Source organism: Elephantulus edwardii, unplaced genomic scaffold (genome assembly GCF_000299155.1).
Source record: "Elephantulus edwardii isolate Elephantulus edwardi_28Jun2011 unplaced genomic scaffold, EleEdw1.0 scaffold00046, whole genome shotgun sequence".
Lineage (NCBI taxonomy): Eukaryota > Metazoa > Chordata > Mammalia > Macroscelidea > Macroscelididae > Elephantulus > Elephantulus edwardii.
This window is the reverse complement of record NW_006399796.1, coordinates 888,855-906,250: the sequence shown is the minus strand read 5'-3', so window position 1 is coordinate 906,250 and position 17,396 is coordinate 888,855. Positions and strand designations below refer to the sequence as shown.

General features: G+C 37.5%; 1 protein-coding gene across 1 annotated transcript in view; it reads right to left on the bottom strand.

Annotated features, from left to right (window-relative positions):
* Window positions 1–17,396, bottom strand: part of DMXL1 (Dmx-like 1) — a 207,688-nt gene that overhangs the window by 15,123 nt on the left and 175,169 nt on the right. Inside the window, exons 38-39 of the mRNA XM_006885987.1 lie at window positions 12,503–12,630; window positions 1,566–1,658 (exon numbers count right to left, since the gene is read on the bottom strand). Of these exons, the coding sequence (XP_006886049.1) occupies window positions 1,566–1,658; window positions 12,503–12,630 (221 nt within the window). The remainder of the gene's footprint in view (window positions 1–1,565; window positions 1,659–12,502; window positions 12,631–17,396) is intronic.

The following is a 17,396-nucleotide window of genomic DNA, read 5'->3' as shown; positions in this document are numbered from 1 at the left end:
GTCCCTCTCTAAAGACCTGTCTCTTCTTACAACATGTCCAAAATATGTCAGGCAAAGCCCCAGAATCCTTGCCTCCAAGGAGCAGCCTGGTTTAACCCTCTCTAGGATGAATCTGTTTGTTTTCTTGGAACCCAGGGGAGGCTTAGTCAAGGCAAATGTTTGCTTTTAATAAAAAATGAGTATGCCAAAATCACCACCCCCATCTCACAAGACCCTCTTGGCAGTAGGTTCGATGTTGGGTTCTTAAAACAAACAAAACCTACTTTAATCACTCTGGTGGTGACTATTGTGACTATGATTCCCCATATAATGTAATAATTTTGTGTACTATATATCCTAACCTCAGTGATGTTAATGAGGCAAGAACAGAGGTAGTTATGTGGTGATAAAATTATGTCTTATTGATATAGGGAAGTCTCTGTAGAGTTGTGGCCCACATTGAATATACATGTATTCTATGACAAACTTAGCTAGCTTTTTGCCTCCATCTGTTTCATCTTCTTGGAACTTCATCTTCATCCCAGGCCTTACCTGTAGACCTTGGATTCATCAGCATCCAAACGCAGCAGTCTGCTGCCCTGTCTGCCAACTTTGGACCTGTCAGCTTCTGAAGCTATCTTTCTGCTGATAATTGACACATGAACCTGAAAATTGCCAGAGTCTGCAAGCAAATGAACCATTTCTTTGAGAGAATTTTCCCCCTTTTCTCTACATATATAAGTTTCATTAATTTTGCTTCTTTGGAGAACCCTAAAACTAAGAGACTCATCAAATCCAAATCTGTATAATTTAACCTTATTTATCTTCCCTATATATTTAACTTTTTCCTAATAGGTATTGCTTAGTCTTATAAAGGCTTTCAATGAAGAATATATTAAAGATACATAGAGTTTCATAAGTTACAGATGTTTGTTTTGCCTGCACAGTCCTGAACAGAGATGAATCAATATTTTTTTTAAAAAAAACGCAGATAAAAAAAAATTAAATTATCAGTTCTGTATGGTTCTCTGCAATATTATTTTGAATTAACACAAATTAATTTTGCTAAGTTAGGTTTGGGGTTGAAAGTAGGGTGTGGCTTTGCTCGGGGCCTTGGCTTTAAAAAGGCTTTTGGGCCCTCAGGCCTATAGGCCGGGTTTTTTGTTTTGTGGTTTTTTTGTTTTGTTTTTTTTTTAGGTCTGGTTTTTGTAGATCTCCTGAATAAAACAGGCTTGGAAACAGTGGGATTGGCATCTACTTTCAAAAAAAAAAAGCTTGGCTTCAGAAACTGTATGAACTTGGAGAAAAGATCAAAGTTTTGTGTTCAAGACTTTCACTCATAGGGTCGCTATGGGTTGTCTATGACTCTATGGCACTTAACAACCACCACCACCAAAGAGTAGATATACTTTCCATTTCCACACAGTTATTGTCACAGAATACAAAGTAGAAGATTATAGCAATGTGATTAAATAAGATTAGATTTTACTTGTTAGCATTAATATTTCTGGCATAAAAAAAAGATATTTTTTTGTTTCCTTAAAACAAAAACATTTTTTTTCCCAAGGTAAAAATGATTGACTTACCAGATATGGTTTAGGTATACTGCCAGTAACTGGGCAACATTTCCAGTTTGTTTGATACAAACTTAAATATCCATCAGCATCGACTATTCCAAACTGAGGAAGAAAATGTTTTAAAAATTTTTAATATAGAATGTCATATTTAGTATTTTACTCTTGTTATGACTTATATTGACTATTATAAACATGTGACAAATTCATTTATTTTTCCACTTCGTCTATGCTATGATTTATAAAATTACAATGTAGACATGAGAGATACAAATGTCAGGCAAACAGTCTATTAAACTAACTCCCTTACAAAGAGTTAATTCTCAGAGTGACTCTTTATTGGATTTCAGAGGAAGAGGAGAGTTCTCATTTTTCTCCTGCAGAGTGGATTCCAACTGCTGGAGAGGCATGACCTAAAGGTTAACAGGGCAATATGCTAATAGAAAACACTATATGGAGATATATATGTATCTATACCTAGATATTTTCAAATTTTGGTGTATTTACAAGATGGTGTAATCCTTAGAAGTTGTGCTGCCCTGGAAGTGTTTCTCAGGTGGTTCAAATGCACCACTGGGTTCAGTGGAGGAAAGATGGACAATATCCTTTTATGTGATTTACAGTGTCTACTATTCCATTCTGAATTAATGGAAATGGAGATGAAGATCTCTCTTTATCTCCATGTGTATATATGCATATTTACGCACAACATACAGTGTCTATCACTAACTCACTTATTACTATTGACTCATAGCCGATGCTTCAGTAGCTTCTGAGACACTAAATGATACTGCTAATCTTTCCCCTGTGAAGCAGCTGGCGTCTACAGATATATTTTAACATAAATATAATTTTATAAATGTTGTTGTTATGTACCATAGAGTTGGAACCGACTCATAGCTGGCCCTACAGCTCAGTGTTCATGTATATTTGGATTTTCTCTCCTGTGCTGTTATTCATAGCTGAGGAAGCAGTTCATCCTTGAATGATGAATAGCTTCAGCTAAGTAGTGGCATCAGGTATTTACATGGATACCTGCAATACTAAACATGTTGTTACAGGGTCAGCCCAGTAATTCAAATTCATGTTGTTGAAGGACCAAAAATACTGTAAAACTCAACTGTGTTTCATTCAGAGTCAACTCATAGTCACCCCCCTTTATTGAGTTTCTAAGGCTATAAATCATAAGAGAGGTGAATGCCTGTCTTTCTCCTGAGGAACAAGTGGTCAGTGGCATGACTATGCCATCAGGGTTTGTCCTGCAATGGGCAACTATAAGTTTTATGTAGTTTTTCATTCCAACCCCACTCTGTGTTGTTTAAGAGTCAACTATAAATATTCTTCATTTTTGTACTTTGAAGTATTACACTACAATTATTAAATGTTTCCTTAACAGACAATTTTTAATTTTCTGTATTATTAAAAAAGTTGTTGATTTTAATACAAATATCTTTGACTATTTTCAATTGAACAGGTAATAAAAAAACTTTCAACAACAAAAACAACAAAGCCCTGGACCAGATGGCTTTACAAATGAATTTTATCAAACATTGAGAGAACTGTAATCAATTCTACATAATGTATTTCAGAAAACAGAGAAAGACAGAATTCTCCCAGACTCATTCTATAAAGCAAACATATCCTTGATATCAAAGTCAGGAGAAGACACTACCAAAATAGAAACATATAGGCCAATATTTCTCATAAACAGAGATGCAAAAATCCTGAATAAAATCCTGGCCAATAGAATCCAACAAAACATTTTTTTTAAAAAAATCACATGACCACGTGGGATTCATAACAGGTATACATGGATAGTTCAACATGAGAAAAACAATCAGTGTAATTAATCACATTAACAAAGCAAAGAACAAGAATCACATGATCCCATCAATGGATGCAAAAAAGTCCTTTGATAAAATCCAACACCCTTACCTGATTAAAACACTCAACAAAATAGGAATAGAGGCGAAATTCCTCAAATAGTAAAATGTACATATGTAAACCCAAGAGCCAACATCATTCCTAATGGAGAGCAATTAAAGGCATTCCCTCCAAGAACAAGAACTAAGCAAGACTGTCCACTATCAGCTCTCCTACTCAATATTATATTGCAAGTCTTAGTGATAGCAATAAGACAAGAGAAGGAAATAACAGGTATCCAAACCTGGCTTCAAATCGAAGACAAGCAGTATTAACCCATGAGAAGGCAATCCTGGAGTGGAAGTCTAAGAACAAGGACTTTTTCTCAGAAACTTACAGGAAAAGAAGTTGCACATTACAGTTGTACTTAACAACTTTAAATTGAAGTCATATTGGCTGCATCATAGAAGACTGACAGCAGCACGATATGTTCAGAATCCCAGAAATACTGATAGCTTGAGACTTAGGCCATCACATCAGGGGCTGGTCAATGGGAGATGGGTGTTGAATACTGTAGACAAAAGTAGGAAGGGATGGTGGTGGATGAAGGAAAGGGTGGATAAAAAAACAAAACAAAACCAAAAAACAAACCAACAACAGCAACATGTAGTGGGGGTGGGCAGTAACACTGAATCTATTGGTCATTTTTATAACTGGGCAAAAGAAAAATTAAAAAAAAAATAACTGGGCAAAAGTCTTTCATCTGTTGTTTTCTTTTCTTTTTTTAATTTTATTATTTTTGTGTGAGAGTACCGTCAAATCAGATCTGACTAGTACAGAAGGAGATTGTTCCTCCTTCCCCCGGCAGAGGATCTGGTGGATTCAAACCGTGCGCCTCTGTGATTGTAGTTGCAGCTCCTTTCCACTAGACCACCAGAGCTCCCTTTCATCTGTTGTTTTCTACGGAATGTTTGTCACATGCTATTATATATATTTAAAGATTGAGACAGACTAGGAAGAAGGATTGGACATTCACTTCTGAAATGACAGGTCTTCGAAAACCCTATGTACAAGAGAGCACACTTAGACTATCATTTGGACCAACAGACATGGCAATGGGAACTAAAATCTTAGAAATGGAAACACAGAGGAAGAGGAATAGCTGTAAGGAGACACTAGTGATTGGAACGTGGAATGTGAGAAGCATGAATATAGGAAAATTGGACATTGTTAAGAAAGAAATTGGCAAAGAGGAGGTAAAATTATCTCTATACGCAGATGATATGATAGTATACTTAGATAACCCCAACTCAGTGAGAAAACCGCTGGACATAGTTGACCAATTCATCAAAGTGGCAGGATACAAGATCAACATATGAAACCAATTTGATTTCCCTACAGTGACAAAGAGAATACAGAACTGGATGGAGCTAAGGAGAACGATACCCATCACAATAGCTAATCACAAGATTAAATACCTGGGAATAAATCTAACCAGAAACACAAAAGACCTATTCAAACAAAATTACAAAACATTACTACAAGAAACAAGAAGAGACCTGGAGAAATGGAAGAATATACCATGCTCTTGGAGAGGAAGACTCAATATTGTGAAAATGACAATTCTACGAATGGCAATCTATAAGTTGAATGCAATCCCAATACAAATAAAAATTCCATTTTTTAATGAGATGGAAAAGCCAATTTGTACTTTCATCTGGAATGGAAAGAGACCGAAAATAAGCAAAGTACTCCTGAAAAAGAGAAATAAGGTTGGAGGTATCTCAAGCCCTGATTTCAAATCCTACTACACAGCTGTAGTGGTCAAGATAGTGTGGTACCAATACAGTGACAGATCAATGGAATAGACTTGAGAACCAAAATATTAGCTCATCTACCTATGGTCACTGTATCAAAAGGAACTGGAAGATACAGAAGAATTTCATGAAACAACATATGAGCAAGAGCCTACGGTGATGAAAGAAGTAGTTCAGGCTGCTTTGAAGGAAATGGCAAAAAAATAAGGCTCCAGAAATAGATGGTATACCAATTGACATATTTCAGTTAACACATGCTGCCATGGACGTGCTCACCAAGTTGTGCCAAGAAATCTGGAGAACAACCACTTGGCCAACTGACTGAAAGAGATCGATATTTGTTCCTATCCCAAAGAAAGGTGACCCAACAGAATGTGGAAACTATAGAACAATCTCACTGGTTTCACATGCAAGCAAGATTTTACTGAAGATTATCCAAAGATGATTGGAATAGCACATCAACAGAGAACTACCAGAAGTCCAGGCTGGGTTTAGAAGGGGTTGTGGTACTAGGGATATTGTAGCTGATGTTAGATGGATCTTGGCTGAAGGCAGGGAATACCAGAGGAATGTTCTATCTGTGTTTCATTGACTATGCAAAGGCATTTGACTGTGTAGATCATAACAAACTATGGCTGACTCTGAGAAGAATGGGAATCCCAGAACACTTGGTCATTCTAATGCGAAACTTATACTTGGACCAGGAGGCAGTCATCAGAACAGAGCAAGGGAACACTTTATGGTCCAAAATTGGGAAGGGCGTATGCCAGGGATGCATCCTATCTCCATACCTTTTCAACCTATATGCAGATATATGCAGAACAGATTATCCGGGAGGCTGGGCTCTATGAGGAGAAATGTGGGGTCAAGATTGGTGGACGATTTATCAACAATCTGAGTTATGCGGATCACACAACCCTGCTTGCTGAAACTGAAGAGGACCTGAAGCGCCTACTGCAGAGAGTCAAGGACTGCAGCCTACAATATGGATTGAGGCTCAATGTCAAGAAGACAAAGATTCTCACCACTGGACCAATTGGCAGCATCAGGATGGATGGTGAAGAGATTGAGATTATACACAGCTTTAGTTTGCTTGGCTCCACAGTCAAGAGTCTTGGCACCAGCAGCCAGGAAATTAAAAGGCGCTTTGCAATGGGAAAGTCTGCTGTTAGGGACCTCTCCATAATACTGAAGAGCAATGGTGTCTCTCTGGAGACTAAGGTGCGTCTGATACAGGCCATGGTCTTCGCAATCACCTGGTATGCATCAGAGAGTTGGACAATGACCAAGGAGGATAGAAGGAGAATTGATGCCTTTGAGCTGTGGTGCTGGAGAAGAGTATTGAGAATACCATGGACTGCTAGGAAAACAAACAGATTTGTCCTGGAGAGGGTTAAACCGGGTGGCTCCTTGGAGGCAAGGATTCTGAGGCTCCGTCTAACTTACTTTGGACATGTTGTGAGGAGAGACCGGTCCTTAGAGAGGGACATCATGCTTGGGAGGGTGGACGGACAGCGTAGGAGAGGAAGGCCCTCTATGAGGTGGATTGATTCAGTGACTGGGATAATTGGGATGGGAGTGTCAGAGACAGTGCAGTTGGCATAGGACAGAGCAGAGTTTAGGGTTGTTGTACATAGGGTCGCTATGAGTCACAAGAGACTCGACAGCACATAATAACAACAACAACAACAACAACAACAACCACCACCACCACCTATGGTCAACTGATTTTTGACAAGGAGATGAAATCAGTCAAGTGGGGAAATGACAACCTTTTTAACAAATGGTGTTGGCAAACTTGGAAAACTGTCTGCAGAAAACTCAATGAAGACTCACACCTCACACCATAGACAAAAACCAACTCAAAAGTGGATCTAAGGCCTAGGATTAAAACGAAGGACTATAAACTTCATTACAGAAAAGCTTGGAAGAATTCTAGAAGTCCTCATCCACAACATGAACTGTTTTCCAAACATCTTGAAAAACCTACAACCAGGAGAGGATAAAATAGATGAATGTGTCTAAGAAAAAATCCTTATGCACATCCAAAAACTTCTCCAGTAGTCAAAAAAGAAAACCACAGACTGGGGAAAAAAAATTTTGTAATAACATGTCTGATAAGATACTTATATATCTAGAATTTATAAAATACTCAAGCACCACAACAAGATAAACGAAAATAATCCAATTGCAAAATGGGAACAGGATATGAGCAGACATTCAGACAGCAAATAAACACATGAAGAAATGTTAAAAATCCCTAGCTCTAAGAGAGATGCAAATGAAAACAACGAGATAACACCTCACCACAGTAAGAATAGCAAAATTCAACAAAGCAGCAAACAACAAATGCTGGTGAGGTTGTGAAGAAACTGGAACTCTTATTCACTGTTTTTGGGAGTGTAAAATGGTGCAACCACTATGAAAGGCAGCATGGTACTTTCTCAGAAAAATGGAAATAGAAATACCATTTGACCTAGCAATTCCACTACTGGGAATATATCCTAAAAAACCAGAACTGTCACCCAAGCAGATCAATACACACTTATGTTTACTGCTGCTTTGTTCACAATAGCAAAGAATTGGAAACAACCCAAGTGCCCACCAACAAACTAGTGGAGAGAGAAACTGTGGTATATTCATTCAATGGAATACTACACAGCACTGAAAAACAAGGAACTCATGAAATATACAAAAAGTGTGACCCTGAAGGACATTATGTTGAGTGAAATATCTCAATCACAAAATAATGTCACTGTTATAAAACAGGACTGACATAGGATTTGGAGGAAAACTAAGAAAAGAGGATATAAATAATATACACTGCAATGCAACAGATGACGGAAAGAATTGTTTAAAAGGAATATATAATTAGGTATTATTTCATGACAACAGTCCAGAACAAGAGGTGCATAGGAAAGTGGACTGGGCGGGTGGTGGTGGTGGTGGAGGAAACTGTGCAACAATGAAAAAAAATTTTTAAAGAGAAAAGTGAACAGGGGGGTTAGGAAGGAAGATGTGCAACAATGAAAGAATGGAAATAGCAGTTCTCAGCAAACTTTCATTAAAATATCAATACAAAAATTAACCCCAATAAACAAAATAACCCCAAAATATCTTTGACTATTTAAATAGGAAAAAACTCCACAATAGTGCAGACACCCAAACCACTCCTAATTATTCTGACTCTTTCTGACCCTATAAACTTAAACTCACAGCTGCAGGGTGAATTTTGACTCATAGCACCGCTCTAACAGATTTTAGAGAGTATATATATAAATGTTGTTGTTGATTGCCTTCGAGCCCATGAATAAAAGGTCTGAAGCTCCTTTACAACCACTGACATTTATCAAAGTTTGTAGAGTTTCTGGAGGCATGTTATTAAGGAAGTGGACGCCACTCCTGCTTCTAAGTAAATCCTTATAGGAGACTCTATTTTTCTTCCACAGAGTTGTGGGTCAAACCATCAAGCATATAGGCCTTTTGGTCAACAGCAAAATACACTATGGACTATGCTACCAGAACCCAGTCACCCTGTGAACTAATTCAAAGTCATCTCATCAAGTTGGTTCTAGCCCATAGCTATCCTCATGGGTTTTCTGAGGTTGGCAATTGCAAGAAAGGGACAGCTCATCTTTCTGCGGAACTGATGGAGGATCAAATCATGGAGATTCACAGCCTTTGGATCAGCAATATAACTCCCCGTGGATTACACCACCAAAGCTTCCTATGACCTGACAGGACAGAGAAAACAGCCTAATAGGGTTTCCAAAGATGTAACCCATAGGAAAGCTGAATGCATCACGCTTTTCCTTCAGAATTAGGTTAGTGGGTTCAAACCCTTGCCTTTTTGGTTAACAGCTCATCATTTAACCACTGGACCAGTAGGGCCATATAATACGGTTATCATAAGGACAGAAAAAAAAAAGATGCCAGAACAGACTCTGAAACTTGTACCACAAAGGAAGGATTTTTTTAAAAAAAGAGTTATAGAAAAGATTTTAAAGTGCAGCTTGTCAAGAAAAAGCAAATTATTATACTGAAATCTGCAAAGAACAGAATAAAAGTTAGAAAACCAAAAGGGAAGGAGACTTTCAAGCTGAAAGAACTGAAGAAGAAATTCAAGACTCAAGTTGTTATACCGGAAGATTCTAGAGGCAAAATCTTTGATGATACAGGAAACATTTAAAAAAACAAAACAAAACACAGAGTCACTGTACCAACAAAAAAAGGCTGGTAATGAACCTTTTCAGGAAGTAGCATATGATGAAGAACCAATGGTAATGAAGGGAGAAATTAAATCTGCACTGAAAGCACTGGGAAAAATAACTCCAGGAATTGATGGAATAACACTGACATGTTCAACAAATAGATGCAGCCCTGGACTTACTAGTCTATGTCAAGAAATTTGGATGACAGATCCTTGGCCAACTGACTGGAAGAGATTAATATTTGTTCCCTCTCCTTTTTTTTTTTTTAAAAGAAAGTGCTCAAGAATGCAAAAAATTATCAAATAACATGAATGCCACATGTCAAGTAAAATCTTGGAGATGATTGAAACATAGCGGAAATAGTATATCGAATCTCCAGAAATTCAAGCTGGATTCAGGAGAAGCCAAGGGACAAATTATAGAACTGCAGATGTGAGAGGGTTCTTGGATGATGGCAGAGAATAGCAGAAAGAGGTTGACTAAAGTTTTACTGACTATGAAAAATAATTTGACTGTGTGCATAACAAACTCTGGCTAACATTGAGAAGGATGGCAATGTCAGAACATTTAATTGTGCTCATGTGAGATCTAAACACAAACCAAGCAGCAGTCATCCAAAAAGAACAAGGGAACAATGTATGGTTTAAAATCAGGAAATGTATGAATCTAAAAGTTGGACAACAACTAGAATGACTGAAGAAAAACAAATGCATTTGAATAGTGGTGTTGAACAAAACTATAAATATACAATGGACTGTCAAAATAGTAAACAAATCTGTCTTGGAAGAATTGCAATCAGTGCTCCATTTAGAGGTAAGGGTGGCCTCATAGGCCCTGAAAAAATGTAACATGCTAGCCAAAGTAGAGAGGATCAGCAAAAGACAGGAACACCCTTACCTCAAGGAGATGTACTGACACAGTGACTATAAAATATAACAGTGTACTTGAAATATGGTAGAGTTAGGGGAAGATGGTACAAAATCTAATAAGGTTCTGATCTGCTTTTCATAGGTTGGCTATGAGTCACAGCTGACTTGGTAATACTAACAAACTGCCAAAGTTTTATATCATTCAAAATTGATAACTGAAATAATTCCATCTGAAATGGTAGTACCACTGTGTTACATAATAGGAAATGCTAGATATTAAAACATTTATTTCTTTTATAGAGGAAAATAAACAAGTCCTTTCTATTATAATGTCTCAATTATCGGTCAGGATTATTGATTATTCATAATTCTTTGGGAAACAGAATATTAAAATCCCTGGTCGAATCAAAGTTATTTAACTTGCTAGAAATTTGATTTGGAAGAACTAGTGTTAAAAATACAAACAATACTTTGTTACAGGTATTTTTTTAATGGTTCATTCTTTTGAATTCTTTCCTTTTTTAGGAGGGGTAGACAGGTCTGGAAGCAGGAGTGGCATCCACTTCCTAAACAACAGGCCTCTGGAAACTCTATAAATGTCAGTAGTTGTAGAGGGGCTCCAGGCCTTTTATTCATAGGGTTGCTATGAGTCGTGTTTCACTTGAAGGCAATCAACAAGAACAACAAAAGATGTAGATATGTTTGTAAAAAGGGATATAAATCAGATTATAGAAGGTGATGATTGATAGTTGATGACAGGCTGAGAAGCTGGGTTTAATTCTATATATTCTGAGTCTTGAAGAGTTCTTGAAAAGAACAATAAAATATCATTTATGTTTTTATTGTTGCTATGTACCACTGAGTTGGCTACAACTCACAGTGACACTATGTAAAACAGCTCTGAAGCCTGCCCTGTACCTACCCCCACTGCCTCAGTCACTCTATCAATACGCCTCATCTGAGGTCTTCCTCTCCTGCACTGTCCCTCCACCCTTTCGAACATGATGATCCCCCCCAAGGACCAGTCCCTCCTGGCCATGTGCTCAAAGTATGTGAAACTGAGTTTCAAAATCCTAGCCTCCAAAGAGCAGCCTTGGTTCTACCTTTCCAGGACAGACCTGTTTGTTCTTTTGGCAGTCCATGGTACGTTCAGCTTGATTTTTCATGGCATATCAATAGCTGCTTGTTACCTTCAGGGCCATGCTTCGTCAAAAAAATCACTTATATAACCCTTGGGTGATAGTACATCTTCGCATTCCCTTTGCCTCATTCTCCTGAACTTAAATTCTCAGCATATGTAGCACATCTCATATACTGCAACATTTTTATATACTCTATCACTTGATTTCTTTTTTTTACACAAAATAATGTTAACACTCCATATAGTTATGAAGCAAAATTTTAAGAGTATATGATACAGTGTCAGTGATACAACAGTGGTGGCCTAGTGGCAAGAAGTTGCGCTGTAATCCTGAAGGCACATGGTTCAAGGTCACCAGCTGTTCCACGGGAGAAAGATGGGCAACCCACCAGAGGGTCAGCTCCGGGTCGGTTCTGACTCTACTGTACACAACAACAACACTGATATGCTAGGGGCAGAAAGAGACAGTTTGAGCTAGTAGATCAGGATAACTGACATAGTTTAAAAACATAGTTTAAAAAAAAGGTATAGTAAATATTTTATGTTTGAGAGTAATATGGCCCCTGTCTTCCTGAAGTCTGTCATTAACAGTGGAACTGCAGATCTGAAAACAAAGAGGCATAGAAGTATTCCAATGAAGAGTTATTGAGAAAATAGGTAGTCAGGCCACAGTTTGCTGTGTGCTCTTGAACAATGTTTTTCAAAACTTTAATGTACAAATAAATCACCTGGTAACAGAGTAGATTTGGGACAGGGAGAATATATTTCCAATAAGTTCCAGAGAATAAAGAAAATTATAAGTACTTATTGAAAAGAAATACTTCTCTTGGAACCATTTAGTTCTAAAAGTCAAATATTTTAGTGAATTTAAAGGACAGATACAAGGTACTCCCAGGAAGACTAAAGTGTTCATTGAGATGAAAAAAAAAACCAAACCAATAAAATTTGTGTTTTAAAATAACAAAACTAGTTTCTTTAGAAACTCTATTAATATTTACAAGCCTCAATACAATAAAAGCAGCTTTGAAATGATGTTTCAATATAATACCTTATTTCCTTGATAGTTAAATCTCATTCTGGTAACTCTTGAATTGCCTCCAGATCGAAAACACGTTATCTGTTGAGAATGGCCCCATTCAAACATTCTGACACTTCCATCTTGAGCTCCTGTCAGATCTGCATTGCAGGAGGGAAAAATTTGCAAATTCACTTCAACCATTTTTTTATTTTTTAATGGAATAAATATTCCCTAAAAAGACTGATGGTTTATCAATTCATCTTTGTGTGAAATTCCACTTGTATATGTACTTTCATTTCAATAAAAACAAGAAATATTTAAATGGAAGTATTCAAATCAGATAAATTGCACTGATCTTTAAAATTCTCAGTGGTATTTTAACAGCCTTTAATAGTGTTTATGATAATTACTTACTATAACAAATTCTTAGGATTGATAAAGAACCAATTTTTATCAGTAAGGGTATTAATACTTAAATTTTTCTTTTAAAAAAGTACTGTATCACTTCCTATGGTCATCTTAGTTAATTTGATATCACAGATATATTGTATCTTACAGAACGGAATACGACAAGCTAAATAATTACACATTCTCCACTTTACCATTTACTAATTGTGTTATACTCTCTGAGCCCACTTTCTTATGTATAAAAGGAAAATAATGAGTTATAAGTCACTGGATAAATATGATAATTAACTGAGGTAATTTAAATGGAAATTATTTCATTTTTAAGATATGAGACACTTCCAGACTTCTAAGATGTGAGATAAAATACCTTATATTTTAGAAATAAGCTAACAAACATTCACATAAAATTATCAGTAAAACTGTAGCAAATGCATAGTGAGAAATGATACTCAAGTACATAAAGCATCTAATAAATAGCAAGCTATATATTATTGTTGTTGCTGTTATGTGCCATCAAGTTGCTTGCGACTCATAGCGACCCTATGTACAACAGCCCTAAATTCTGATCTGTCCTGTGCCAATCGGACTGTATCTGAAACACCCATCCCGATTACCCCAGTCACTGAATCAATCCACCTCATAGAGGGTCTGCCCCTCCTGCGCCGTCCCTCCACCCTACCAAGCATGATGTCCTTCTCCAAGGACCTGTACTTTCTTACAACATGTCCAAAGTATGTTAGATGGAGCCTCAGAATCCTTGCCTCCAAGGAGCCACCCGATTTAACCCTTTCCAGGATGAATCTGTTTGTTTTCGTAGCAGTGAATGGTACCCTCAATACTCTTCTCCAGCACCACAGCTCAAAGGCATCAATTCTCCTTCTATCCTCCTTAGTCATTGTCCAATTCTCTGATGCATAACAAGTGATAGCAAAGACCATGGCCTATATCAGACGCACCTTAGTCTCCAAAGAGACACCATTGATCTTCAGTACTTTGGAGAGGTCTCTAACAGAAGACTTTCCCATCGCAATATGTCTTTTAATTTCCTGGCTACTGGTGCCAAGAATGTTGACTGTGGAGCCAAGCAAACTAAAGCTATGAACAATCTCACCATCCATCCTGATGCTGACAATTGGTCCAGTGGTGAGAATCTTTGTCTTCTTGACATTGAGCCTCAATCTGTATTGGAGGCTGCAGTCCTTGACCCTCTGCAGCAAGCAGTTTCAGCAAGCAGGGTTGTGTTATCTGCATAACGCAGGTTGTTGACAGATCGTCCACCAATGTTGACCCTACATTTCTCCTCATGGAGCCCAGCCTCCTGGATAATCTGTTCTGCATACAGGTTGAAAAGGTATGGAGACAGGACACATCCCTGGCATATGCACTTCCCAATTTTAAACCATGCAGTGTTTCCGTGCTCTGTTATGACAACTGCCTCTTGGTCCAAGTATAGGTTTCTCATTAGCACGATCAAGTGTTCTGGAATTCCCATTCTTCTCAGAGTCAGCCACAATAATTTTCTTAATTATATCATACCAAGTATTTAAAAGAAATAGACTTAAGCAATCTAAATATGTGTTATTCTTATCTTTAGAGTAGAAAAGAGGAGAATTTCTTGAGACTGAGTTTGTTACCTTTCTTTTTCCCCTAGAACAGAGTTTATGAGCTTAATTTAAAAAAAATTGATCTAGTTATATTTAAAAACTATTCAACACTCTTGGTAACAGCAGCCAGGAAATCAGGACACAAAATGCATTGGGAAAGTCAGCTATGAGCGACCTCTCAAGAGTACTGAAGAGCAACGACGTCAGGCTGGAGATTAAGGTGCACCTGATCCAGGGTATAGTCTTCGCAATTACGTGCTATGCATTGGAGAGCTGGACAGTCAATGGGGATGATAGAAAGAGAATTGATGTCTTTGAGATGTGGTGCTGGAGAAGAGCGTTGAGTATACCATGGACTGCTAGGAGAGCAAACAGGTTTGTCCTGGAGAGGGTGAAGCCAGAATGCTCCTTGGAGTCAAGGATTCTGAAGCTTCGTTTGACATACTTTGGGCATGCTGCAAGGAGGGGAGTGGTCCTTGGAGAGGGACATCATGTTTTGGAGAGTGGAGGGACAGTGCAGGAGAGGAAGACTCTCAATGAGATGGATTGATTTTGTGATTGGAGTGGTGGGAATGAGTGTGTTTGAGATGGCGAGGTTGGCACAGGATAGAACTGCGTTTAGGGCTCTCATACATAGGGTCGCTATGAGTCACAAGCGACTCGATGGCACATAACAAGAACAAAGAACAATTTATCCTTTATTTATTTGAAGAAAATTCATAATTATTGATAGAGTAAAACTTGGGAGCACCAGATCTAAGGGGCTCTGCTCTGTTTTTCTGGATCTCAAGTTTCTAGCATTTGATAGGGTGTACCTTATTACTTTTCTGTTGTTTTTATTAGGGGAAATAATTTGTGTTTTCCTTCACTTACATATTTCTGCCTTACACAAGGTTCCAGTTTCTGCAAGTTCTACTGCAGCTGCCATGTAAAATGAAATAAACTTACAAAAAAAGATAAGGGTTCTGCTGGAAGAGCAGACGATGTTTAGTAGAGGATCAATGAAAAGCAAAAACCTTTAATAATGGACTGATAAAGTAACTGTACAAATGGATTTAAGCATACCAGTCCTGAATAAAGCATTAGAACTAGACAATGCTTCATTCTTTTTTATATGTCATCATCAACAAGTCAACTCTAAGCCAACTAATAACAAGAGTAACAATACCATAAAAAGTTGTTTGAACAAATACTCCTCATTGACAACTGAAGAATGTTAGATAACTAAAGGAACTGGAACCTTAAAGACTTTGATGTATTGATATTATTTTTAAAGAAGCACTTTATTTCTAAGATTTCCATTTCTAATTTAATCCTTTTACTTAATAGGTTATAAAACTTACATCCAGATAAAATAAGTGACTTGCCTATCAAAGACATGCATTTCAGTCTGGAACCTGATCTTCCTTTTACTCTATATGAAACATATTTTATATACAAAATAAGGTATAGTACTAATTCTTTTCTATTAGGCTAGGGCAAGGTTCAGATCTCTTGCTCACAGGGACACTATGAGGTTTAATTGTCTTGATGGCACTACAACATTAGATTGTGAATTCTCCAAGGCCCAAGTTGTGGTCATTTTCACTCACTAAACATGTTTAAATGTACCATGGACTGCCAAAAAAACAAACAGATTCATCCTAGAGAGGGTTAAACCAGGCTACTCCTTGGAGGCAAAGATTCTGGGGCTTCGTCTGACATACTCTGGACATGTTTCAAGGAGAGACAGGTCTTTGGAGAGGGACAACATGCTGGGTAGAGTAGAGGGACAACGCAGGAGGGGAAGACCCTCTATGAGGTGGATTGATTCAGTGACTCGGGTAATCGGGATGGGTGTGTAAGAGGCAATGCGATTGGCAAAGGATAGAGCAGGGTTTAGGGCTGTTGTACATAGGGTCGCTATGAGTCGCAAACGACTTGATGACACATAACAACAACAGCAAACATGTTTAGAATGTATTATATACTAATAGCAAGGTTAGTGGTTCAAATATAACAGCTGATCTGACAGAAGAGAGACAGAATATCTCCTTCCATTAAGATTTAAAGCGTCAGAGACAAATGCAAAGAAGAGGGCTGTACAGATACCAAATGAAATCTGTGCAGATATCAAATTTATAAAGAAAATGTACTTCTGCCTTAAAAAAACAAACAAACAAAAAAACCCCCAAAAACACAGCCTCACAAACCCGATGGAGGATCAGTAAGAATTCGAACTGATTCATCAGCAGGAGGATTGGTTTCTTGGTGGTACTTCATAATATTTTAAAAAGTTCTGTCTCTTAACGTTTCTACTATGCAAAAAGCATTTATTATTTATTTAAAAATTATGACTGAACACATGGTGGGATTTGTTCATGAAACAATTATTCTGAAGAAGAGGAAAAAAAAGACATGATATTTTACTTTCTCCAAGTCTGTTTACCAGTGTTCTCCGAACAGATAAAGTAGATCTAATGAAGACTTTTGAATAAACAGATCCAATGAAGACCTTTGAAAATAAATCTGTTAGTTAATTTTAAAATCAGTGCTCTCTTTATTTAAAGAAGATATTAACTACAAACTAGTTAACATCAAGATATATACTAACAGGCTGAGAAAAAACATGTTGCTGTTAGGCACTGTTAAGTACAAATGATAACAACATTAGGAAAAAGAGATCTGAACCCTGTCCCTTCCTGTGCCACCCTCATCATTTCTGACATACTTAAGCCCACTGCTAAAGTCATTGTTGTCAATCCATCTAGGAGGGTCTTATTCTTTTTTATTAACTCTCCACCTTTTCCTCGCATGATGTCCCTCTCCAAAGAATAGCCTCTCCTAGCAGCATGATGCCCTAAGTGTGTGAGATAATGCTTCGTCATTTTTCCCTTCGAGAAGCACTCTGGTTGCACCTTTTTTTTTTTTTT